Here is a 27364-nt window from a genome sequence, read left to right as displayed (position 1 = left end):
TGACTACTCTCCTGTGTTCATTCACTCAAATTACACAAAAGAAAATGTGTTTGGAGTACACTGTATGCCATTACAGCAGCTTCCTCTTCATAAAAATGACATATAGATGGTTAAGTTGTAAAGGCAGTTTAATGTTTCATTTATTTTTTAACCAATGGTTTATTTCTCTCATGAGCTGGCACTCAGATCTTTTAGATGCTTTAAATATAGCATTTCCAATGCATGCAGTTTATTTTGGGGGTACTTCTAGTTGTTTCTTCAAGGGTATTACTTTCATTATTTTCCATTTGGAAAAACAGAGCAGATTTTTTATTTATAGGGTCTGCAAATGTTAAAAATGGATTTCTTATATTTGTCTAATTTAATTTTTTATGACAAATTGTGCTTGGCTGCTAATTATTCAATGCAGAAATAAAAGTCACTTAAACAAGGTAAGCATCAATTCTGTCTAGAAAATAAATCTAGATGTCCAGAATACAGAGATGGTATGATGCCTTCATGGTGTCAGGAGGGACCCATCCTTAGCGCATGCTTCTACCTTGGAGTTTGCTCATGATCAAAGATGGGTCCTGGAGTCCCTTCTATCACATTTGAATTTCAGGCAGCAAGGAAGAAAAAGGAAAAGGATAAAGTGGTCTAGGCCCTTCTCTTGTAAGGAGCTTCTTCACAGGGCCTACACAATACTTCTGCCACAAGGTGTACATGTGTGGAGGCAGAGTTAACCTGGCAGGCCTGAGAATACTGTGCTTAGAACGGCCTGTTTGAAAGGCTGGTCCTTGGATGGCATCTGGGAATTTGGATTTCAGGAAGAGTCGCACCATCTCTCTCTGATTAGAGTGGCTCGTTGTGCCTAAATTGCTTCTGCAAACAGTACAATTGATGTGGAACGCTTGCTTTACTTTTGCAGACTGAATTTTGGTATATGCAAGGTAGACAGTGCCTATGTAATCAGCCCTCAGTAAAAACTGAGCTTCTAGTAAGCTTCCCTGGTAGAATGTTTCACAAGTGTTGTCATAAATTAATGCTGGGGGAATTAAGTGCCCCCTTTGTGACAACATGGGGAGGAGATTCTTGGAAGCTTGTTTCTTTTTTCCTTCAAACTTCACCCCATGCACCTGTCCCTTTTGTTAATTATGCTTGTATCCCTTCACTGTAATATGTCATAGTTATGAGTACGACCATATCATGAGTCTGGTTAAGTCCTAGTGAGCCATCAAACCTAGGTACGGTCTAGGGAACCCCTGAAAAGACATGAAAATTCAGTAAATGACTATGCCACCACTCCTCAAGTCATAAAACACATTAAAAAAAAAATCTGTCACAGATGTGCTATTTTTGGGCACTAAGATTAATAATATGATTTTGTGTTTTTATTGGCCTTCTCTTTTCATCAAGGTGACTGCAAAGTTTTGGGTCTGAAATACTGGGATGGGGTTGCCATTAACTGAAGTGGGAAAGATGGTGAGAGCTGGTTTGGGGGAGGAGGAGATTATGAGTTCATATCTTGATCAACTTCTGATGTTACATTGAAGACGGAAGGCAGATGGTGGTGCTAGAAGGCTGAGGTTCAGGAGAGAGGCCCAACCAACAAATATTAAATTAGGACTTATCATCATGTAAGTGGTATTTAAAGTACTTGAGGGGATGACCAAGGCAGTTAGTGTAGATGGAAGAGGATCAAGCTGTAAGGCAGTCAGCCATTCAGAGGTCAGGGAGATGAAGAGGAGCCAGCAAAGGACACTAGGAAGGAGTGGACAGTGAATAAGCAGCTAAACAAATCTCTTTCCGGTTACCTTGTGGAAAACTTGCAGAATATCTTTTACACTTTTTCCTATTTTTCTATAGCTTATATGGAATGTAGTAATGTAAATATTTAGATTATGATTAAAAATGAAGTCAAATCTTTACATTTCAAGTATATTTGATTATATTTAGCACTGTATTTGATATTTTTATACCAGCTGTATTGCACTGCTGATTCATTTAGCAGGCTTTTCTAAAACTTGGGTGGTTTTCGGATAAACTAATTCATAACTCACGTCACCTATTCTTCTGTTTTTATTTTTATATTATTTTCCTCCAGTATTGCCAGCTCTGTTGAATGAATTTATCTTTATAAAATTATTTTTTTCCATTTATCAAAGTTAATTTTTGTCATGTGTAATACTGCTAATTTCTAATTCAATAACAATTTAAAATTTGACGGTAGAGAAGTATCATTTGATAGCTTCCTCTAACTTCAACCATCCATATTCAAAGTATAATTCTATGCTTATATAGATGAATTGGAAAATATTTAGATATATTAATATAAATTTATTTTAAAATATAGAATTTAAATAAAATCTCTGTGTATACTTCAAAATGAAAGTGGATGAGTAGACTCAACTTCCATTTGACGAAATATTTATTAAAAGATCAACACCTCAGCTGAAATTCATTATTATATTTTGGGTCCCTTGTGGAATAGAATTTTGTCTAATTTATGTTTGCATGGTCAGCAGAATTACATGCTAGGAATCCATTCAAGCAACAGTGGTTTTGTTAATTACTACTATATCCTAGGTTCGGTGCTTCGGACTGGAAACCCCAAGATCAAGAACAGTCTTTGCTGTAATGGCTTGTAGTTTATTAAAGGCAAAAGAGTTAGGTCTGGTCTTTTAGCAATGGAACTTGGTGAGGATTCAAGTGCTAGTGATTTGTTAGGGAAATGCTCTTTGGAGAAACTGTTAATAGAGTAAGAAAGCAGGACAAAAAAGAGGAGAAGCTAGCAAGTGTGATTTTAATAGATTAGCCTCAACCTGATCCTGCAGAGGAGCTCTAGGGTGTAAATGATGCTTCAGAATCTGTCCTAAGGGAAACAAGGGAGCTGGGCTTTCACATCCCCTCTAATCAGTCATTGGCTGGGAGCCACTGGATAGAGACGGAATTCTGAAGCATTTCCAAGACTGCCTCTGAGAACAAAGTGGCTCCATAGCGCCAAGAGGGCATCATCGGGAGGCACACAGAAGCAGCACAAAGGGCCTCAGAATCGGGCAGAGCACCAGTGATCTCTGGCAGCGTACGAACAGCTAATCTCTGTCACGCGGTGAGTACTCCCACAGAGGGACCTGCAAGGTGCTATGGCAGCAAAGAGCACAGGATGAGACAGAGCTTTACGAGGGACGAGAAGCTTTCCAATAAAATGATTTCTGGATGGTCAGAGGGAGTTAAATAGATAAAATGTGAAAGAAAAGAGGAGAGCTTTCAGGTCAGAAGGAGCACAGAGTTATACAGTCATGGAAGAACTGGAGCTGTAACATAGGAGAAAAAAATTCTTACCTTTTAAGCTTGTCATGAGATTAAAATCAATTGGCTGACAAAATAAAAACTTTGTAAACTTTTAAAGAAGTAACATCCTGTTACTGGTTGTTTGGAATCCATGACTAATGTCTTGGTTATGCTACGAAAGAAAATCCTTCAACAAGGAAATCTACAAAAACCCTCAACGTGTATTTATAACCATTTGCACCAAGATGTACCCTCTTCTGTCACCTTTGGTTTGAAATAATGCTAGCAGGTCCTGTTGTGGTTCTCATATACATATAGGAAGCTTGATGTTAAAGATATGCACAAAATTGATTTAGCTTCTCTCACTGTTTATTCCCACAAGAGATGAGTAAATTCTTCAAAGTTTAGGTTCAAAAAAAAAGCCATGGCCAAAACAAGGATGAGAATACTTAGTCTTCTGTGCTTTAAGAATGAAATAACCATGCCCCCTCGCCTCACCAATTTCCTTTTGTTCCCAATGCATTTACTTTGATGGTTCCCTCTCCTTTACCATTCCCTTCTTTGGCTGGTGGGAAGACTTCTGGTTGATGTTCAGACTCTCTTTTTATTTATTTCTGAGCTTCTTATTTGTACTATGCACACTGAGAAATTCTTCCTTATCCCACTGTGGACATATATCAGATAGTAAGTCTAACTTGTAGAAATCTTTTAAAGCTGTAAATTGTGTTATTAGTAGTAGTCATATTAGTAATGTTAGTAGTAGTAATAATCTCATACTCTGGGCATACTAGAAAAATACAGTGTTTTATGCAGAGTATACAAGTTTTCAGGTTAAATTTTGTTGCTTTGTCAGGTAACTTTTTTTATAAAACTATCTTTAGAAACAAGTGTGACATTTTGATATCATTTATGGTAGACTGATACAGTTTATTAAAAATTGAACCTGTCTTGTGCCACTGTGAATTCTACTTATTGTATTAAGTAATTCAAAAAGAACATATTTTCTCTATTTTTTTTTTTTTTTATATTGGTCCAGGATAAGAGGATAACCTTTATTTCCAAAACTGTAAACAGCACTGTTTACTTAAATCATACCTTTATACCTTTCCAAACATACTTTGTTTAGCTCCCAAAGACTTTGGTGGCAAATCACCCTAATAATTACAAAAGATCAGGTGATGTTTATCTTACTTTTTCTCTGGTTTTCTTTTACTGATGAAGGATCCTCTTTCAGAGTACAAACAATGCTGGGACAAAGCTCAGATATGTCTCTACAGATTGACCTGAGTTTATAAAGCCTAACTCCATGGCAACTGATAGGCAGTATCTTCAATTCACAATCCTCAATTACTAGACGTTAGTTACAGGGGAGAACCTAGAAGTCTGAGCATTATCAAGGGCTAAGTCCTTATTGAGTTCGTAGGATCTATGCAATATACTCTTTTGGATTCAGCCAGGTCTCTATCTGATCTGTGCTTCAGGTTTTTAATATTTTCTTAAGTTATTTCAGTCAACACTGATTTCATTTAAGACAACACAAAAGCAATGCTGTTTCAGAAATATTGTTATATCAAAAAGCAAAGTATAAAATTCTCTGTCAGGAGTTGGGTTAACTGTAAGCTAAATGTTATGATCTGCCACCTAGGAGTATCTTCAAGTTGTTTTTTTAGGTTGAGTGTAACAATTAAAAAGTATCTCATAAATTCTGGTATCTTTTTTTGCTGTTCATGTTATTTGTATGGAAATGACTTTTTATTATTGTTGTAACAGGATTTAAACACAATCATATTTAATAATGCAGCATATCTGAATATTGGATATATTTTATCCTCATTGTAGGACTACCAGTTGTCCCAAATATTGCCTCTTCTCTTTTTCCAGAGCTATTGAACCAATAGATTTTAGCAGGAGGCTGGAAGGGAGGTGCTGTACATGGTAAACAGTACATTTCCCAGCCTTCCTTGTAGCTAGGGGTGGGTCTATAACCATATGAGGCAAGCTGAAGTGTCCTGAAGCAACATCCTAAAGCCTCCTGTAAAAGACAACTAGCGGGCATTTTTTTTTGTCTTTCCCTCTTTCCTTCTGCTAGGAATGGGATGTAAAAACTGGGTCTGTAGCTGCTGTTTGGAACTTAAGCTGAAGCAGCACTTGGTGGGGAAGGCACCTCTAAAAAGCCTGAGTCCTTGAGCAGAGCCGTTAAGTTTGCACTGGGCTGCCTCACTCCAGATTTTTTTTTTTTCTTTAACACAACAGAATCTTTTACTTTGTCTAAATCACTGTTATTTTGTCTGTCTTACTGTTAGCTGAATCTAATCCTCACCATTATATCCACCAACCCTTCAAGTTTAACCTAAGTCCTCTATTTTCATTTAACAGATGCATGTAAATCATCTATGGAACTGATTTAATTGCTGGGATCCAGAGTTGAATTATTCATACAGTCTTCCTATGGTACTTCTTGTCTATTTTATTGTTTCCCCAATGACATTCTGTATACGTAGGCCAGACTAGCCCAGGAGAGTCTTCAAGAGAGGGAATTAAAAATAAAGATGAATTGTTTCTACTTGTGTTGATTAACAATCAGTAGTCTAGGGTGGAGCCCAGCAACCTACATTAAATTAAAGTGAGTTAGTTGAGTACTAGTTTGTTCTCTTTCTTTTCTTTTCTTTTCTTTTCTTTTCTTTTCTTTTCTTTTCTTTTCTTTTCTTTTCTTTTCTTCTTTCCTTCCTTCCTTCCTTCCTTCATACAGAAGGTACTTGAGGTTTGTATTTTCCTGTTTGTACTCCTTTTGCTGTATGCATGGATTGTATATGAAATGGTTTTCTATTCATTGATTTTTAGACAGTTAGCAGTTTTCTTTTTAATTTTCCCTTTGAACCATGCATTTGTCTTTTGATTATTTATTTATAACTGTATTGAATTAAGTCCAGATGACAGCCTGTATTACCTCTGAATTTTTAAGTGATTAAAGAATTTTAGTGATTAAGAGTGGTGGTTGTTGTTTGCTTCCAAGTACATGATCAATTTTGTAAATGTTTAAATGGGCATAAGGAGAAAAAAATCCATTATTGTATGGCTGGAAGATATTCTATATTTTTATTAGTCGTAAATGTTAGTTATATTTTCAGTTCCTCCTTGTCTTATTTATTTTTTTAACTTAATACAAAAAATTATATTATCTGAAACTGCCTAGTTCTCAGAGAGGTATTGGAATTTCCCACTGCAACTGCATGTTTCTCAGATTCTTCTGTTTCTAATTTTGTTTGTTTTATAATTTTAGCTGCTCCATACTTGACTGCATACCAATTAAAAATAATGTATTTTCCATCAGTTATACTTTTTAACATTACATATAGTAATGACTTTCTTTCCCTGTTAGTGTTGTAAATTATAAATTTCTTCCTATTAATTTAATCTTACTGTATATTCACTTCTGATAGTTTACACATTCCAGATACCACTTTGTCCTTGTGTTCTTTTTCAATATTAACTATATATATGTATATACACACAGACACAGACACACGCTTACATATGTGTGTGTGTGTATATATATATATGATAAATAGCAATAAACTTGTTACTTTTAAATTCAGTTATTTTACATACATAAAATATATTTATAACTATATATCATTATATATAGTTATTATATACAATTATAATTATATATTATATATAATTATATATGTATATATATTTGGTAAATAGTGTATAACTTGTTGTTACTTTTAAATCCAGCCTAATAGACTCTTGTAATGGGCAAATTAAATTTAGTCACATTTAGTCTATGACTGATGCAACTGTTTCCATCTTACTCTATGGATATTCTTTATTTAAAATTATATGTTTCTCTTTTCCCTTTGTTCCATTTTTGCTCATTTTATCAAATTTCTATCCTTTCCATTCCTTTCCTTTATCTCATTTTCCTTGCATTACTGGAGTTGTCCATTTTTCTATTATTTTCAGCAGACTTTTATGATTCTATTGGTATTTGTAAATAAAATACCTACTGTTTCTCCCATAGAGACACACTCTTCCCCCTTCCAACCCTCCAAAAGTTGAAGATTTTAGACAGCTTACTTCTCTCTTTCCCTTTCCTTTTATTCCCGTGATCCGTTAAGGATTTTATCTCCCCTTTGTGTCCTACACCCACTGCAAACTCCTAAGTTTTGCTAGGATGTTACAAATCCCCTTATTGTATGTCCCTTTGGTTTTAGTAAACTTTAGTAAACTTTAGTAAACTTAAATTGTATACTACCCAGGTGAGCCACACGTAACCCTTAAATGAACATATGTTAATATTAACTTCTCACCACCATACGGTTTTCTTTCTCTTCTCCAAATGCAAGGCTTCAGATCCATTTTATTTTTTGGGTGGCTGGAATATTGTCTCAAGTATTTTTGTCGGGTGGGGTTCCTTGAACCCTGAGGTGACTGAATGTTTGCATATCACTGTATGTTTTTCTTTCACACTAAGAGGAAACAGATATTGGCTGCTGGCTATTGGGATATAGGCCCTCCTCCCACCTTTTCCAGTAAATGCAGATGCTGTTCCACTGTCTTCGAGAGCTTTCAGTGTTGGAGATGAGAATCCTGAAGACCAGCTGACCTTCAGTACCACCCTAGGCTCATCAGTTTGAATTAAATTTGGCTTTTAGTCATAGGAAACCATCCCCCCCCCGCCCCCTCCAGTAAGACCTAAGATAGAAATGTATTTCTCTCCCATGTAGAAGTCCAGAACTATAGAGTTCAGGTTAGGTAGGCACAACTCTGTGATATCAGAAATTTGGATTCTTCTGTTCTATTGTTTCTCTGTGCTTCACTTTCATTCCAACAGTTCATGGTCCAAGATGAGACCAGCAGAAATGTGCTGAAATGAGCAAACTGTGGAGTGCTGCTTCCTTATGAGGACATTTATGCTTAAAATTCACTGGCAAGCAGAATGGATTGCTGGGAAATGTAGTCTTTTTCTTGGGCGGCCTTGTGCCTGATGAGTAATTTGGGGTTCAATTACTGTGGAAGAAGGAGAGAGTCAACATCAGGGCATGAGCAGGCTCTGACACATTATAACAGTTTGTTCCTTCTGCCTGAAGCCTGTACAGTTTTCTTTGTAGAGTTTGAGGTCACAGCTTTTAGAAGTATGTTTAGGGTTTTTTTCATCAATTAGACATGTAACTTGGTAAGCCCTCTCAAGGAGTAAACTTAAGTTTTTCCAAAGCTCAGAAATATTTCCTTTTAGTAGTTGTTTTTAAAAAGTAGAGGCAAAAAACCCTTCCATAAGTATTATTTTCACTTCTCTCTAATCTTTTCTAGTTTTCCTATTTCCTATATTTGATTACAGATTTGTATTTTTTTCTTTTAAATTTATTTATAATAGAGTATTTGCTCATAGTAAAATAAGACTTTTAAATAACGAATTTTAAAAAAAAGAATGTTTTCACTATCCTCTTCTTTTGCCAGCCCCACCCAGAGTTAATCAGCATTAAAATTTGTGCATTTCCATGTATTCTAATAAATATATTAGCATGTATATACAAATACGTACACACAGATAACCCCTTTTCACACAGATGAGAATATTCTCTTCTGTTTCTTTTTTAACTTAATAGTACATTTTTATTTTAATTCTTTCAGCGGTTACATTCAGTCCTACTTTAGAGTTCAATCACTTTATAACCACTTCTGTATCCTTGACACTTACATTGTTTCCAGTGTTGTACTATTATACATACATTCTTCTGAATTCTTGTGCAAATGTTAGGTAAATTTTTTACCAGATAATTGCTAAGCGAAGATCTGAGTGTGTTTCCATTTTGGGGCATAATTTACAAGATTCTCCTCCAAAAAGGAAGGTTCTACCAGTTGACCCTTCCAACCCCAACTATGAAACTTCAGCAATACAAGATATTATCTGTGTTTGTGGCTATTTGATAGATGAAATTTGGTTTTTCATGTTTTTATTTATATTTTTTAAATGATAGAGGTTGGATATCTTTTTACTAACATAATGCCTGCTTGTAGTTCTTTTTCTTCCTCTTGATTTTATGTTCTTATCCATTAGCTTATTCATCATTTAGTGCACTGTATTATATATGCATTATGAAAACTAAACCTCAATTCTGACATTGTTACCTATAAAGCATTTCTGCCACTTACTAAATAAAGTACAGTGGTTTTCTCAAGGTAAAGGACTTGTGTGATAGAGTTTTGTGTTAAATTAGCCACTTTTTTCATAGAATATGTTTTTACTTAAAAAGATGATTATTATACAAAGAATGATTATTCAGACTTGGGTATTTAGCAGATACTTTCTCAAAAATGAGTGAAGTGAAATTATGGTCCCAAATGAGGTACCTTAGGTATATTTTTACCAATGATTAAATGTTAATTTTTAAGAGAAAAATTAGAATTTTGTAAAATCTGCCAACATAAGCATGACAGCATCCCAGCACTGAAAGACTCTTCTGAAAAGATTGTTGATGAGATTAATATATGTGATTTGTATTATACAGTGAAATATGTCAACATTTGGAAGATCTGCATAACTCAGTGAATTCATATTTTTCAAAAGATGCTACAAAATCATGTATGAGCAAAAGATCCATTAAAAGTGCAAGATAGACCAATGGATTTTAGTGTAACAGTGCCAAAAGGAAACTGACATGGCTTCCATTCTATTTTGCAATCGAATGTTAGGAAACTAACACTTGAAAAGTTTTAGTGTAGTGTCAGAGAAGACCATCCACAATTATCTAAAAAGTCTATTGTAATACCCCTTCCTTTACAACCAGATATCAGTATGAGGTGAGACTTCTCTACAAATATTTCGAACGAAAAAACATCTTGCCACAGATTGCGTGCAGAAGCTGATACAACTATCCGGCCAGCTCTTTTCTACCAAACCAGATAGTGAAGAGATTTGCAGAACTATAAACAATGCCATTCATTTTACTCATTAATTTTTTGTTTTGAAAAGAATTTTCCTGATTAACAATGTTCCTTATGTTAATGTCATCAGTTTATTAATAAAATTTAAAATGAGTTAATAATAAAGAGTTTAACATTGTCTCAGTTTTAATTTCTAAACAATAATTATTGATAGATGTAATTCAAATAAACAAAGGGATTTGGGGTCCTTAATAATTTTTAATAGTGTAAAGGTACTCTGAGATGAAAAAGTTTGATAACTTCTAGTCAATATAGTAATTTCTTTTCTAGCGCTCTCTTTTCTGTCTCTGTCTGTTTCTCTCCCCCTCTCCTCATTCTCCCTCCTTCTCTCTCTCCCTCTCTGTCTCTCTCTCTCTCTCTCTCACACACACACACACACACACACACACACACACACACACGCATGCACACACACACTCTTGCTCCCTCTCCCCCTGCCCCCACCCCCTACCCTGTTCCTGGACAATTCCTCCAATTCCCCATACTATAACAGTACCATACAACTAAATTATTGTCTTAATATCATATTTTTATTATCTGAAAGTGCTGGGCCATTTCCAAAAATCTTTTATCTTGAACTTATTTTTTATTTTCTGAAATATATACTTTTTAAAAGCAATTTTGGTACTATATTGTGGTAGTCAAAGAAAACTTGGTATCTTAATTGGAATTGTATTTCATTTGTATGTTAGAAATATCTATTTTAGAGAGAATTAACATATCTCTATACAAGAACAAAAATATTTAATATGTTTATTTAAATCTTCTTTATTTGGTTACCTGTAGATTTTGAAATTTAAATTAAAATAGAATCTTAGATTTCCCCATGGAAATAGTACTCATCAGACCAATGTCCTTGTTATACTTTTATCTTTTTATGAGCATATCAATAATCGGCTTACAAACTGCTGGAAATCAGGAATTATCCCATTTATTTTTTGTGTATATTTTCTGCACAAAGTTTTTGGATAAACATATATATATCTTTGTGATTTACTGAATTTTATTAATCTCTAAGTAACGTTTTCATTTTATTCACAATTAAGAGAAAACGTGGTTATACTTATACTGTAATGCTTTGGAGAACTGTTTAAAGATATGTTTAATGTAATTAGATTGTAAATTTTAATTAACATTATATGAAAATAGTATAAATAATGGCAGTATTATAAGATTTGAATTTTGATGACCTAGTCTCTAGTTGCATTTTTCCATGTTTCTTCATTTGCGTTTGACCAGAGGATTTCTATCAGTAGTTTTTCAACCAGAATATAAAAACCAACCAAACAAAAATATATTATACATCAGGGACAACGAGAGAAATAAACCCAAATTTTCCTATTTTGTATCACTTTACTGTACCATCATGTGGCTTTTGTTCAGGTTTTGTAAGCTAAAATATACAAAATTTGAGTTGAATGCCAGTCTTTATTTCTAGTAAAAGCTAATAAGTCTGTTGTACACAGCTGTGTTTAAAAGAATGGTATTGTTTATAATGGAATGTTTTAGATATTCAGAGTGTTTTGGCAGTTTAATAGAAATGTTCTCTTTGGAGAAGTTTGCACATGTTTTGAAAATAATTATTGATGTAAAGTGAATTCTAATTACCAAAACAGACAAGTCATTTGTGGGCTTATTAAAGCAAAGGCATAAAAAAGAAACAAAAACCAGTTTTAACAACCAGGTGTATAAAATTACACATAGTCTCAATAAGCCATTGTGGTAATATGCTTAAATTATCCAAATCAAATAGAAAAATTTAAATAAAATACTGAAGCATGTCCAAAAAGAAATTGCGAGCCTGCCTGTAGTACCTGTACTAAATAAATAAAAAGTGCCTTGCAGGGTTTAGAAAATATGAGAGAAAACACTAAGTGCTCAACAAAAAGAGAAACTCATATTTCCAATGTACTACTTATATATATACTCTCTTTGTATTATTTTTATATTATCCTTCACACTAATTAAACTATTGATGAACTCTGTGCAATTGAACTAGAATTACACTCACTGCACAATGATGACACTGCATTTAATATTTTATAATTCAATTATGTGTATAAACTTTTCTTCTTAATTGTCAATAACTTGCCAAAATTGGCTTTGTAGTTCTTCTAAAAGCAACCTCTTCAAATGAGTATTTGATATTTAGTTTTTCAGTGAGAAAACCAACCTAAAGTAACAATCTTTGTTGATGCTTGCTCAGATCAGGTGGACCAAAACAGCAGGAAGTGCCTCTGACAGATTCCAAGACTCAAGTGTCTTCAATGAGACTTTGAGGATTACAAATATTCAGCGACACCAAGGAGGCCGGTATTACTGTAAAGCAGAGAATGGCTTGGGGTCCCCAGCAATAAAGTCAATCAGAGTGGATGTGTACTGTAAGTATATTTCCCAGAAAACTCTAATTAAGTCTACTACACATTTTTTCTGCCCTACAACTTGAAATCTATTTTTTATTGTCTCTATTGAGAAAAAATATTCCAAACAATGGAATTCTATTTAGTTGAGAATGAAAAGTATATAAGGTGATGATAGCTCATTAACATATTTCCTGAAAAATCTCCATTAGAAAATTTAATACTTTTATGATTGAACAATATATATCAATTATAGAACACTTAAGAACCAGATTAATAAAACAGTAAATATTACTGAAAATCCCACTAATGACTGTTAGTGTTGAATGTATATACTTCTTTCCTTTATATTAAGTATGTAAATGCATATTTATATTTGTATAAAAAAAGGATCATGCTATACATACTGTAACAGGTTTTGTCAATTTTACCTATGTGTAATTTCAGCTATTCTCATTTTTTTAAATGCGTATCATGTGAGCAAGGTATTTGAACTGGCTTGTGAAAGACCAAAATCTTTGTGTAGACTCTGGTTTTGATCCAGCTCTGTTGAAAGTAATCAGTACCTAGTGCGATGCTGTGCCACCTGAAAAGTGTCTGTTGATTTATTTTCATTCCTGGTCTCATTTTTCTACTTTTTTGCTGTTAGCAAATGCATTTAAAGTCCTCTTGGTCTCCTTACTTTCTTCCACACCAAAACGAATTAAGGGCCTACATTCAGTTCGGTCTTGTGCGTAGGTACCTATCACTCCGTTGTCTTATTATCAGAACTTTCATTTTATTTGTTAAAATTCTACCATTAGAATAAAAGGATTTTTAAAGTAATTCAGATGTAAGTAGCAAGTGAGGAATTCCTTATTTTCTAACTACCTATCTTTCATTCTTCCCTTTTTTCTTTTCTTTCAGTTCAGGGCAAGTGTTGCACAGTTAGGGAAGGAGTTGTAATTATACATGATCTATTTATCAGATCCTGTGCTTAATCTCATTTAATTATTCAGTGTGACCGAGAAGTGGGTGACAAGGCTGCATTTGGGATTCATCTTCCACATTCAGGTGCTTGCACTGTCCCTAGAAGGGATGAGAGAGAAGACACCCATGCCCCGTTCTCTCTAGCATTTCCTGATCCCTTGGACACCCCTGGCGTAACTCAGGCACCTGTATCCCACGTGCTGCTCGTCCCCTGTCCTTACTGGCCTTTCCCACATGCTTCCCAACAGTATGGCCACTGGCCCTCCCACCCTGATCAAATATTTTCAGTAACATATACTTTATAAAAAAATACTACGTTTAGTATTTTTGTTCGTATATAATTTTAAATGACACTAAGTTTAATATAAATGAATTAAATACTTACAGAACATATCTTTTCAAAGTATACATCTGTGCTTTTTTGTTACAATTTTGATCCTGAAGTTTTAAAATACACTTCCATTCCTTGGACACAAGTCTAAAATGTGAAAAGTTCTGAATTTTGTTTTATTTTACTGGTAACTTTTCTCAGCAAAACCTGATGTGAACCAGTTTGATGGCAACATCTAACCAGAAATGACTTGAATACAAAAGTAGAAAAGACTTTCTGGTCTTTATTTACCCTAATTTGTATGAATAATCATGTTTTGCCCCAGAAATAACGTTTTTCATTATACAGTATTGCCACAGAGCCTGCCGAGTGTACTGTATAATGCATAGTAATATGTACTGTATTATCTTCCTAAAATCTGAAATATTCTGGAGAACATCCCCCTAAGGTTTTGAATAAGAGATTGGGACATGCATTGCCACTACAGTAAGTTTGGCAATAACAATATTGTGTTGCTGGCTTAAAAATCTAACACAAAGAAGGAAGTGACGTTTTTAAAGACTTAAAAATAGTCCTCTCTTGTCCTCTTACTACAAAGCCTTTTAGGTACTATTCTGCACTATTCCCACTCTTTCTATTTGTTCACATCTCTTGCTGTCCAGATTCAGTGGTGCCTCAGTATCTTAGTTCACGTTGCACACTTGGGTGGAACTGATGAGCAGTGCCACTCCCTCTGGTTTTCCCAAGTCCTGTTGGTCTTCTAAGGTCTGTGTCACCTTCCAAGTAGCCATGCTTGAAGGCATCAGCTCTGTTGTATTCTCCTTTTGCCTTTGTTGGGATTTCTTCCATACAACCTGAACTTGGCAAACACTTTGTTCTGTGTTAAGTGAAATGTCACTGTGGTACATACCATAGTGAAGTACTGCTTTCAGGATGTTTTTGATGGCAAAGATTTATTAGAAAGTTGTCTGAAATTATTTGAGAGAATGACATGTATTAAATTATGGACTCTATGAATAAATGTGGCATTTCACTAATAGAAATTTTCCTGGGAATGCCTTACCTTCAGCTCCAGAGATCTTATGGTGATCAAGACATGGGTTTTAAGTAGTTACGCCTATTTTGAAAGCTTGGGGTAAATAAATTCCTTTAAATAGTAAATTTTCAAACATGTTTTGACTGATAAGAACACTTTACAATAGAGACAGCTAGGCCTTTTTGGGAATCCATGTGTTCCAAAAGTAACCTTGACTGAAAAACACAGCTTTTAAACTCAAGTATGTTTTCTCTACATGAATCTTTATAATTTAAAACCTGTCCTGTCATTGTCAATAGGAACATGACTAGCATATTAGTGTTGAGTTTTAAAAACCTGGCAACCTTGAGGTCTAAAATTGGATTATAGTCTAAAGATTCGTCTGTTACTTAGGATTTTGATTTGAAGCTGGACAGGTTTACTGAGTAGATACTCATTTTTATAAATCATAAACAAGTGAGCAGCTTTATTTCAGGTACTTATTTATGCGTTAGCTATTTTTGGAGATGTTAAAACAATAGGACTATTCTTTTTATGTTTGAAGCCATAGTTTTAGATTCATTGACTGCACTGTAGATTTCTATTTCTCTTTTTTCTAAACTGGTTCATCAATGTTGGTAGAACTTGGAACACACAATGGGTATAGAATACAAAATACAAAAAAAAAATCTGCGGGTAAGGATCATATTTGCAACAACAAGCTGAGGCAGACTATGGCTTGGAATTAACAGAAATTCTAGTAAATGGTATTAGAATTTAGCCTTGAATCCCTTGTGATACATGGTCTTTTAAAAGTGCCCCATAAAACTATTAATTTTATAGCCATCAGTAACTCTGGAGAGATTTTTTAATAGTGAAAATGTATATCTTTCATTAAATCCCATATTCTGATCATAAGTTTCTTGACTTTTTAGCTAATACCTACCTAAAATAAAGTTTAGTGCTAATTCCTCATTATTTTGGTGAGGAAAATTCATTTTCAGAAGAGGAGCCTGCTACAGTACTGATTGATCTAAAATGAGGTGATTTTTATTAGATAAATATTTTGAAATATTTGTGATTCTACATTAGCATTTTGATCAATTTGGGAAGATTTATTAAATAAATTAACAATTTCTTCCCACATAACTTTCTAAGATTTCTTATAGTAGAAAAATTGGACCATGTAGCTTTCATAAAACAACTACCAAATGTATTTTTTTCTATTTCAACCAAGAATATGGTTTGCTTTGTGTTGTTATTTTGAGAAGATGTAACTGTTTCTCAGGTTATTATGAGTATCATTTTGATCTTTAAGAATTATAAAAACATTCCAAGATGCTTTATGAAGTATAATTCTTTAAAAAGTATATTTATAAACAAGCTGATTTCATAACCACATAACTTTTTTTTTTTTTTGTAAAATCTGACCTACTCATTTATACACATATTTCTGACCAAAAGCTAATCAATTACAATTCTTCTTTTGCTGGGAAATTGCTTCTGAGGGTCTGAATACTAAAAGCTGTATATTAAACAGAAACATGTAGAATTAGTTCTACTTAAACCTGCTGTTTTAAAACATACACATTCTCTTTGTCTTCTTCCTGAAACTATACTAAAACTACAGTAAAGGAGTAAAACCACAATAATAACAACATCAACAAAACATATCAACAAGGATAGAGGGAATGGGTAAGGAGATGACAGAAAAACAATTTTGAAGGAAAAGACTCAGATCAGGGAACAACCACTGTTTAGCATACTAAAGAAAACTTGAATCAAAGCGGTCAGTATGGAGGACAGAACTAGGCATGTAACATATGTTACAGAATTCTCAAAAAGCTCAGAAGTTGGGGATACCACTTAGCTTTTACAGTGTAATTTAGTCTAAAAACAAAAGAATCGGTTCAAAGTCCATATAAGAAGAGTTCCATAACCAGATCTCCTTCTACATTTCACAGAATTTAATGCCTACCTATCTCACATTGCCCACCAACCTCCTAGTCAGATTCCTATGGAAGACACAAAATTTTATTTTTGTGAGATATTGAACTAGAGAAACTTTGAACTAAGAAACCTGTAGTCATCAAAAACAAGAGACAACATACTCTTAAATCAGGGTTATTAAGTGAAAGTTTACATACTCATCATAAGCCCTTCTCACACTTGGTTCTGAGAATGCCTTTCTGGCAGAATTTTGGAGAATTCCTGTCTAGGAACACTGATGAACTCCGGAGAAAAGGCTATGGATCCTGACAAGTAGGGTCCTTGATGAAATAACCCAGCTAATTTACCCACAGTGAAGCCTATAGTTGATCAACACAGCTACCAATAAGCTTTTATAAGTGATTCCTAGATGTGAGTATACCAGATAACCAAACATTTGAGACAATCTTCTAAAAAATAAAACAGAGAAACCAAGAAAAAGAAATGGGAAAAAGAATTCAGGAAACAGGGCTACTTCAAAGAGCCAAACTACAAAATAAAACACAGTTGTTGATTTTTAAATTAGTATTCTCAGGAAAAAAGGGAAATACTGCATTTACATAACAGGAACAGGAAAATAGAAACAAAGAATTTTCAGAAAACATCAATGAACTCTTAGAATATTAAAAGTAATAACATAAAAATCAATAAAAGAGATGAAGGATAAAGTTGAAGAAATCTTAGGAGAGTAAAATGAAATTTAACAATCAAAGAACTGAAACAAGAAAGAGAAGGTATGAAAATTAGATAATTGGTCTAGCAAACTTAGCATTTGAATGGAATTCCAAAAAGAGGAAATAGAGATGAAGACGTTATTTTCTAAAAAATTAACACAAATTTCTGTCATAATTGGACATATGTTTTCAATTAAAAAGGGTCCACCAAGTGTCTAGAACATGGAGTAAACAAGATCCACACCGAAACATATCAACATGCAATTCAAAACACTAGGAGAAAAGTGAAGATCTTAAACATTTCCAATGAGTTTTTCTATTTTTCTAAAATCACATATAAAGAATTAGGAATCAAAATGGCACAGGTCTTATAAATAGAAATCAGGAATCAAATGATGAAAAAAAGAAAAGAAATCAGGAAGCTAGAAGAAAATTGAGTAGAGCTTCTGAAATTCTGAAGAAAACTATTTTCAAACTACAGCTTTCTACACAGCCAGACTTTCTTAAGTTTGATAGTTAGAGAAGAAGGAAGACATTTTTAGATCTGTAAGATTTCCAGATTTCATCTGCCATGTTCCCTTTCTCAACACACTACTACACTCCTTTTATATATGTTCTACCATAACTAATTTTAAAAATAGGAGATTGTATATAGAGAATATGGAAGGAAATTCCAGGATGTTAGTGAAACAAAACTCCATGATGATAGCTGTGCATTGGACCTCAAGAGCAGCCAAGATAGGCTGAAGCTGGAAGGAGGCTCCATGAAGGATATCTTCAGGAAAGAGATTCAGCTGGTGGGTTATCTGATGTTTTAGAGAATGACTTTTAACACTTCCCATGGAAAGCTTCATAATATGGTAATGATGGATGCATACGAAATAGAAGAAACAAAATGTGGGTATTATTTACAGAATGCAAAGAAAAAGTTGTATGAAATGAAATGTAACTGAAATATTATACAGGGTTTAACTGTGAAGACATACCTGCATTACCAACAAGAACAACAGCAGTTGACTTCACCATAAGTATGATGTAAATATAAGGAATGTGGAAATGGGGGAGAGTTAGTATAAGAGAGCTAAAGGCTTCTCTTCAATAGGAAGAAATCAGTAATACAATGTGCAAATGAAAAAAAAATCTATAAGTAGCAGTTAAACATTTAAAAACATGAAGGCAAAACCAAGAATGGTTAAGAGATGCATTAGAAAAATTTGCCTCTGGGTATTGGAAATACTTGAGGTTATGTTTTGTATAATTTTTTGGCTTTCTAAATTATGTGCATGTATAATTTGATCATTTTTAATTCATAAAATGTAGATTTGAAGATTTCGCCTTGGAGATTCTTGTTACTAAGCTCCTAGAAGTTAAAACTAATCTCATTCCAAATTTTGTCAGATGATTGTTGTCAATTCTAATTATATTTACACTCTTCTTTAATTCTTTATAAGAACTGATGTTCTCTGATATTTGACACCAATTAAAGTTGACAGAAAAGATATTTTATAAGCAAAGGACAGACAATAGCACAGGGAATGTTGGTGCCCATTTCTAACTAATTTCCCCCTCAAATGTGACAGAGTAAAACTCTTCTACTACCATTTGTTTACCTGTGGCTTAGGATGAAACATTTAAAATATAAGTTTTGACCCTTCTTCATGCAGCAAATATTTGAGTGGCTACTGAAAATAGTTTCATTAAATTTTTGTGAGGCTTAAAAAGAATTTATTACATAATTTGTACCTTCATTGAGTTCAAACTACCTAAAGAGAAAATATAAAATATGTAATTTATTTAAATGGAATACAAATGTTAAGCAATAAGATAAATGACGTAAATGATGCCTCACAATGTGAATGACGTGTCAGATGGCACAAAAGTTGTAGTGCCAAGAGTGAGAGTTTACTGTGGCCTCTTACTGTTAAAGAAGTGGGATTGACATTGTAGTTTGAAGGATGAGATTTAACATGCATTTCTGCATGTCCTTTGGCAGTTTTTTGTCCTGAACTCTCTTTTTCAAGGATGTTTGTGTAGCAAACAGCCATAGATATTAGGTCAGTATCTGCCTCTGTGGCAGAAGGCAGATTTGTTTCCTGACCAGAATAATAACGGTAGTGTCTCCCTTGGGAGCAAAGATTAGGCACCTTTGCTAGCAGGACCTTTTAAGGTCGGAAGTTTCCTAATCTCAGGATTCCTTACCTGTGTCGCAAACTGTGTGTACAGCATTTGCCTGGGCTGCGCCAACTTTGCCCCTGTGGAAATTGAGGGAGGAGAACCTATGAAAACATGAGGCTCTTACGTCCACCTGAGATGAGGAATAAAGCCATTTGCCTCTGACCCAGGAGTCTCATGTCTTCTGTGAGCTTCCATGACACTGGCAGGCTAACTTGTTAGCTAGCAAATAGGGAAAATATACAACCTTTCAGAGTTCTTGGCACAGTAGGTTTAAATAAGTAGAGGGAGAAGGCAAAGGTATTCAACAATAAGTGAGCAGTTTGATTAAAGACACAGAAGAGAGATTAAGTGAACTGTATTTGGGAGAATAGTGACTAAAAGGGTGGGTTTAGAGGAAAAATGAAAGCTTAATTTGAAAGATTGGCTGCTATGTTGTGTTGAGATTTTATTGCTAGTGTTTCATGACCATATGAATGATTATCTGCTATTTATGTCGAATATAAGATAAAGGAATTACAGTTTTCGGACTTCAAAATTACCATTGAGAATCAGCATTCTCCTAAATACTAATAGTGCTTCATTTACCCTAAGAAGCAATGGCCATTCATCAGGAACCCCACTATCTCCCTGTGGAGGAAGAGAGTATATTCTATGTAAAGAAAAAGTAGGTTCGCAGAATTGTGACGCTCTCATACTGAAATATATTTGTTAACTTGAGATTCTTGAGGGCATTTAAACAATTTTCTGAGAATGTGTTTCTGTAATTCTTTCACTGATTCTCAGCCGTAACTATTGCTCACAGGGTAATAGAGGTCATACAACTTTACAGGTTAGGATTTGATTAAAACTTATTTTTAATTCAAAAAGAAATTAGATTCAGAGGCATTAGCTTAATAAGTTTCACGTGTGCAGACACTGTTCACACATAAGACAAATTTTTTCCAATATCCATTAAACATTTTATAAGCCTTCTTATTTCTGAAACATATTCCTCAATTTAACTTCATTGAGGTAGATTGTTGCATTTCATTATATTCAGAACAAGCAGTGAATTTTTTTTGTCCTTGTCTGTTAGATTTATTTATTACTTTTTTACTTGGGAAATTAGTGGGAGATTAGGATGACATGTTATCCATTTATTCTTCAAATACAATTTACCTGTGTTAGAAAGAATTATGAACTTCACAGTTAAAAATGATTAACAGTGCATTGTTTGAGTTTATTTTTATCGGACCTATCAACATGACTTCTGGACAACAAACTTTAGAAAAAAGACTAGAATGACTAATGGAAATTCTGGTAGCAAGACAAGCCCTGCAAGAAAACTAATGCCTTAAGTCAATCTCATTAAACATAATTTTTTTCACCACCACCCCTCCTCCCAAAACATCAGCTTAATGATGTTTGATGTGGTAATTACAATGCTTATTAAAATTAAATGCTGTCATGGTAATTACCCTGTTAATAAATGTCAAGAGAGAATGCTGCAATTTTGGGTATGCTGCAGATGAAGAATTCTTGTTTACCAGAGTTATTTACTCATGGACACATGACCAATCTAATTACCTAAAAGTGTTAGTGTTACTAATAAAAGAACTTACAGAGTGTCTTCAAAACTGTAAGCGTCTTGTTTTTTTTTTTTTTTTTTTGGCACGTTTTAAAGGTTAGAAGTAGATATACTTTCACAAAAACAAACTCATGAAAGAAAAGATATCTACTTATTGATCATATGTACTAAATGGATAAAGTAGGAAAATCATTTCTCAGATTCCAATTTTACTATCCCTGCCCCCAGTGTCAGAAATACTTCTGGTCTGAGACTTCTCCTCCTTGGAACTCCATGTTAATGTCTTCTGAAGCTAAATTTTTTCTTGTTTGTTGTTTTCATTATTCTTTCATTAAATGAGAAAGGTAGGTCTGTGTTTCAGTGGAAGAATATAATGCCAATATGTCAGTTTCTGTCTATGATTGATTCTTAGTTTTTATGTCTCACTCAAATTTCGTTCATCAGAAACGAATCCAGTTTTATGTGTCGAAGTTACAACAACTGAAGTATGAAGTAGTAGTTCTTATTTACTTAAGCAGACCAGTTTAGTCAGTCCAATTTTACACTTTGACTTGCAATATGTTTTAGATAAGCAAGATTTAATTTCTAAAGCTAAATATTAGTATAGTTTTTTTTAACAAGAAAGTAATATTCATCTGTGAAGGTTGGTTCCTACAGAGAAACATATCTGATTTCCACTTTCATTCTAACCCCATGGTTAGAAAGTCACAAAGATAGTATTTTAAAATAGTTCCTTCATCTGTAAAAATGGAGGATGTAAAAGATCTGGGGAGGGTATAGCTCAAGTGGAAGAGTGTCTGGTTATCATGCACGAAGTCCTGGGTTCAATCCCCAGTATGTCCTGCAAATATAAATAAATATACCTAATTACCTCCCCCTCATCAGAAAAAGAAAAAAGAAAAAGATAAGGCAGCCAAGAATGTAAAAGATCTCACCCAGTCAAGATGTACCAAAAATACAGAATTTTCCTGGTCAACTATGGCAGTAGATTGTGTTGGCGCCCTTCTGGTATCTTCTTTCCATTCTTTATTTCTGTGTATACTGGAAGTTACTTCCAAATGCACGTACCTGAAATTCTTTTCCTAGAAGTTTTCTTAGGTTTCCAGAGTCTACTCTGTCCATGTTCTCAGCAGGCAGAAGTTCTGAGAAATTAATGCCCACCTTTGTATCTTTCAAAAATTATTAGTGAGAGTTGGTTTATAAATACCCCTGCTGCCATGGTTCTTGAAGAGAATGACTGAGAGAGACTGCTTCACTGTCTCCCAGAGTTCCTTAGGAAAATTAAATTCTAATTCCTCACAGTTGTCACTAGTTTAATAATAATCATTTATATATTTATTTTTCCATGCTTTGTTAATACCTTACTGATGGTTCTGGGAACACTTTTCAAATGCACTTTTTGCACTTGAGTCATTTTTATAGAGTTTGCTTCCGAGGAAACTCAAAAAACACATTTCGATAAAGGGAAGTGTGTTTAACTTAGTATGATGACACATTATTATAGAATGTTAACAGTTTGATTTTATTTTAAGAACAAGCTATACATCTGACTTCTTTGTAATTTCATAACCTTTATCAAATATTATTTTGAAAAAAGTAGTTTTGTACATAGTGAGTATTAAAATCTTGATTAGTGCATTAAAAAAAAATTGGAAGTGGGTAGGTAATTACGTTTATTTATTTATTTATTTTTAATGAAGGTACTAGGGATTGAACCCAGGTCCTCGTGCATGCTAAGCATGCACTCTAATGCTGCCCCCTCCCAACACATACTTTGACTTACCTATTTGCAATATAATCTTTATATAATCATAAGGCATCTTTTTAATAATAAGTTCAGGATTTTGTCCAGCATCAATTTCAAGGTAAAATTTTTTATTTCATCTCTAGAGAAGAGGCAGTCTTGAATTCATTTTTTTATACTCTTCTATTGGTGAATTTCAGTTACAGTTGTCAAATTTAATGAAACAGATTCTGAAGCATTTCCTTGGGTCTGTAGAAGACTTAGCTCTTCTTAACTCCCTATAAACATTGCCTATTGCATACCTGTTCACTGCTTCTTATTCAGAGAACATAATGGGAGAGTTGCTTTTAAATCAGTTTAGCCCTATCTTTACCAGCCTGCTTATTATTCAGTCATTACTGATCCAACGCACCCTCTTAAGAGCTATTCACAGAGCACCTACTGGAATCCCTTCCTCATTCCACAGGCACACAACCAGAATAGCTACTAGCAGCTTTCTCTCAGTTGCTCTGCACCTGTTCCTGCTGCCTTTAGGTTCTTGTGCTTATTCAACCTGATTCTGAAAATTCCAAGCATTCGTAGCCTTCTGACCGGAGATCCCAGAAGGCCAGTTCCAGTTAAAGTTGGTCAGTTCGCAATGCTAATTGAGGACCTGCTGTATGCAAAACATTCTCCTAGAAACTATGTTGAGAGATGAAACAAAAATACAAGGCCTTTGCCCTATAGAAGTTTGTAGTTAGTTGGAGATTTGAAAAATAGACGTAAAAAAAAAACTTGGTTGAAAAATAGGCTGGTGGATAAGATATCTATGCATATTAAAAGTAATAAAGGAAAAGTGGTACAAAATATGACATTAATTAAAAAGTATTTCCACTAAATATATTAAAGAATTCAAGAAAATAGTCAAAATTATTACATCAACATTCATTTAATTGCTAGATTGTTAGTTGAGAAAAAGACTATCAATTCTTGAGCAGACTTATTTACTGAAAAGTAGCAATATTTTTCACAAAAGTTGATGACTACTCTAATGGGCAACCACGTTGATATTTTTATGCTTATGGTTACCAGCAAGTCAAAAAAGAAAGTGTGTATCTAAATTCAATAATGTTTTTTTCTCATACCTAAAAATTATTGATAAACTGTATCTGTTATTTTAAAGTGGTAAATTCATTGATTAAACAAGTAAAAGGCCCTTGAGGAAGCAGACCATTGGCGATGTGAGGTTCTTCATTCTGAAGTTACATGGCAGGCAGGTGCTGCTGCTGACTCAGCCAGAGAGTCAAGATTGGCATTCGGTGCTCTGATTTCCAGGCAGATCATCCCTAGGGATGAAGTCTGCTACTGTCAACTCTACATTGCATATGTTTTTCATTAAAAAAAAAAGAAAAAAAAAGTTAAGAGAAGCAGTATAATTTGTACAAATAAAGTGAGCTAATAAGATGATTTGAATCTGAAAAATATGTATGAGAATGTTTAATTAGATTTCTTTCACATGTTTTTAAATCTAGCGGTGCTGAGTCTCACTGAGAGGATAAAGTAAAAATTTGAGTAGTCAGTTATTGCACTTGAGGCTCTTATATGACTAATATAATTTTATATTACAAACTAATTCATATAAATTGTTCTGAATTTATTCAGAATGTATTATAGCATCTAATTTAAATTTATAACAGTCCCAAGTAAACGTAGTAAACTGCTTCTGCAGCTCTGTCTATACCTTGAGTCACATGAAATAATCTGGAATATCAGTTCTTGGCTAGCTCTCTAGTACAAGGTAGAAAGATTCTCATAGAGGGTGAAAAAGCCATTAGATTTATAAGATAAGAAGATCTTTAAAATTAAAATGATTTTCTACCTTCAACTTTAAATTAAGGCAAGAGTTAGTTAGTTTGTTTGTTTATTTATCCTTTGACAGTTAAAGAAAATGGTTCTTGTCAGCCTGGCCAAGGGTATAAAACAGACACCCAACCTTGCTTGGATACTTCATGTTTTCAAAAACTTAAGTCTGTTCTCTTGATAGAGAAAGAAATTTAATTAACTTTTTTTAGCATCTATCTCATACTTGAACACCAAATATTTAAGTATCTGAAAAATACACTTACTTTCAAGCTCTTAAATTGAAAGTGAAATGAAAACATTTGAACCCCGCTAGAGAAGACTGCGGTCTTTTGTTTTGTTTTGTTTTGTTTTGTTTTGTTTTTAATTCATAGTCCCTTGGGTTTGTCACCAGGCTTAGAATAGAGAAATCCACATATCAGGAGGCAACTATGAAGCAGATATATATTCAAGCATCCAGATGGCAGTGAATGAAGTAAATGAAGGGTTTGTTCAATTTCGAACATTTTTAGGTATCCATCCCTAAGAATTGTATTTGACACGTGGAGTGAACACACAGAGAAAGGCCTTTAAAAATCTTTTCCAATTTTCAGAATAAGCTAAAATAGAGAAAGGGTAGCAGATGCCGTTTTGTATTCCTACCTCCACTGTTTTATTCCAGCCCCTCATCCCTTCACACCTGGTCCTGCAGGCCTCTCCTGCAGCAGCACTGCTCTCCTTGCATTTATCTGCACATCCTTGCCAAATCAGTCTCTTACATGCAGGACTCATTATAATATTTGTCCCTGAAAATTCTACATCCATTCTGTGCTTTTTCACTTACAGAACTCCAATTCCTTGTGCTTGTTTTTTCTCCTACATTTTGAAATGTAATCCCCACCTTCCCAAACCGATACTGACCCCATATGCTAGCTGGCCTGGCCTCTCCTGCTGCTGAAGATCCTGGGCTTACTTCCACCCTGCGCTGTGTTCCTGCTGTGTCTTCGTCTCTGTCCTCATCTCCTGTTTTGTCCAATTTCCCAACCTTGCCTACCCTTCAAGCTTCCTTGCTGACTGGTTGAACTCTTTCCTCATTTCCTCTCCTAGGAATTATACCTTTGTTTCCTGAATTTTATACCTCAAATATTTAGTGTAATTAATTACCTGCTTCTTTATGTCACATGTCCACAATATATTTTGTGAAACCTGCAAACAATTTCAAGACTCAGGTTTTTTTAGGTTTTGGAATGGTTATGGTGAACATAGACCTTTTTTTGTAACATCACCAGTGACCCCGTGGTCAAAAATATTAACATTCTGTAGCTCTTTCGATACCCTGAGTTATGTCAAATATGAAGTGGGACAAAAGAACTTTATAAATAGCCTCAAATCATTTGCAGGCAATGTTTGTTAACATTATAGCTCGGATTGAGTCAAATTCTGTTTTCAAATTGATTATAGAAAATCTTTCCTTTTTGAGAGCTTTTTGTTCTTCAGAATTGTGTAGAAGAAATTGTTGAATTGTGCATAAGGCAGTATAAATCTGTATTAATGGTTATTTTGTACATTGAAAAGTATTATATAATGATTCATGCCTATAAATTTTGTTTTTCTAAAGGTCTTGTAAACTTCTAGAGAGCAAGGACCACTTTATGTCATTATTTAATTTACTCCTGTCCAAATGACCATCCCAATGATGAACTTACAATAGAGTATAAGAAACAGATGTTTGTGGAGGGATAGATTGATTTCTGATTTACCTAGAAGTAAAATCAAACTACTTGATATTGCCTCTTTCAGAATGTGCATTTAAATGTTTCTCTTTATCTTTCCTTAGACTTGTGGCCCCTCTTTTATGCCCTCCAAATTCTTAGAAGTAGCCTATATAACTTAAAATCTGTGATTCATCATTTCCAATCATAACATTGTCAAATAATAGTAATAATATTTAAAGTCCTTACAGTTTTTCACTGCTTAATAATTGTGTTCTGGTAAATTTCCTCAAAGTAAAGATCCAGGCAAAGAAATGATGATATGTGTCCGTATGTCCACTGGGGAAAAAAAGAACAAATGGCTTGTGATCTTAATGACAATTCACTGAGAGAGACAGTATGCTGTAGTTTGAAAACTCTGAGTTAGAAAATTCACTATTTGTTTCCCTTTTTTCTCTGAGTATGAAGCAATGTTTTCAATGAGAGGGTGACATCTGGAAAACAGTGACTTTGAATAGTGTGCTTTATGGGAGTGAAATTCTACTTCATGTGGTATTATATATAATGACCCATTCAGTATTCATTCAACAAACAATTCTTAAATGATGTCGGTATGGCAGATTCTTTGTGACTCTGTATTGGGAACACACTGTTATACAAAACCAGCACCATTCATATCATCAGAAAGAATATGATCCCGCATATTATAGTTAAGATACTTGTTGTAGTAGCTGAAATGCTGAGATAAGATTGAGAAATCATGGTTCCATGTCTTCTTATGCTGGCCAT

The 27364-nt window shown here is 34.0% G+C and overlaps 1 protein-coding gene across 3 annotated transcripts in view; it reads left to right on the top strand.

Annotated features, from left to right (window-relative positions):
• The window catches only part of MDGA2 (MAM domain containing glycosylphosphatidylinositol anchor 2), a 697006-nt gene that overhangs the window by 361529 nt on the left and 308113 nt on the right, over nucleotides 1-27364 (top strand). Inside the window, exons 1-2 of one of the 3 annotated variants that reach the window (XM_031453665.2) lie at nucleotides 2992-3088; nucleotides 12428-12602. Coding sequence is in view for 1 of the 3 variants with exons in the window: in XM_010976971.3 (XP_010975273.2) it covers nucleotides 12428-12602 (175 nt within the window). In the remaining 2 variants the exon portion in view is untranslated. Of the gene's footprint in view, nucleotides 1-2991; nucleotides 3089-12427; nucleotides 12603-27364 lie in introns of those variants that run through there. The other 2 variants (XM_064485929.1, XM_010976971.3) reach the window with 2 other exon arrangements.

The sequence above is a fragment of the Camelus dromedarius genome, chromosome 5, assembly GCF_036321535.1.
Source record: "Camelus dromedarius isolate mCamDro1 chromosome 5, mCamDro1.pat, whole genome shotgun sequence".
Lineage (NCBI taxonomy): Eukaryota > Metazoa > Chordata > Mammalia > Artiodactyla > Camelidae > Camelus > Camelus dromedarius.
Note: the sequence above shows the minus strand (reverse complement) of the source record. Positions and strands in the feature narration are given on the sequence as shown.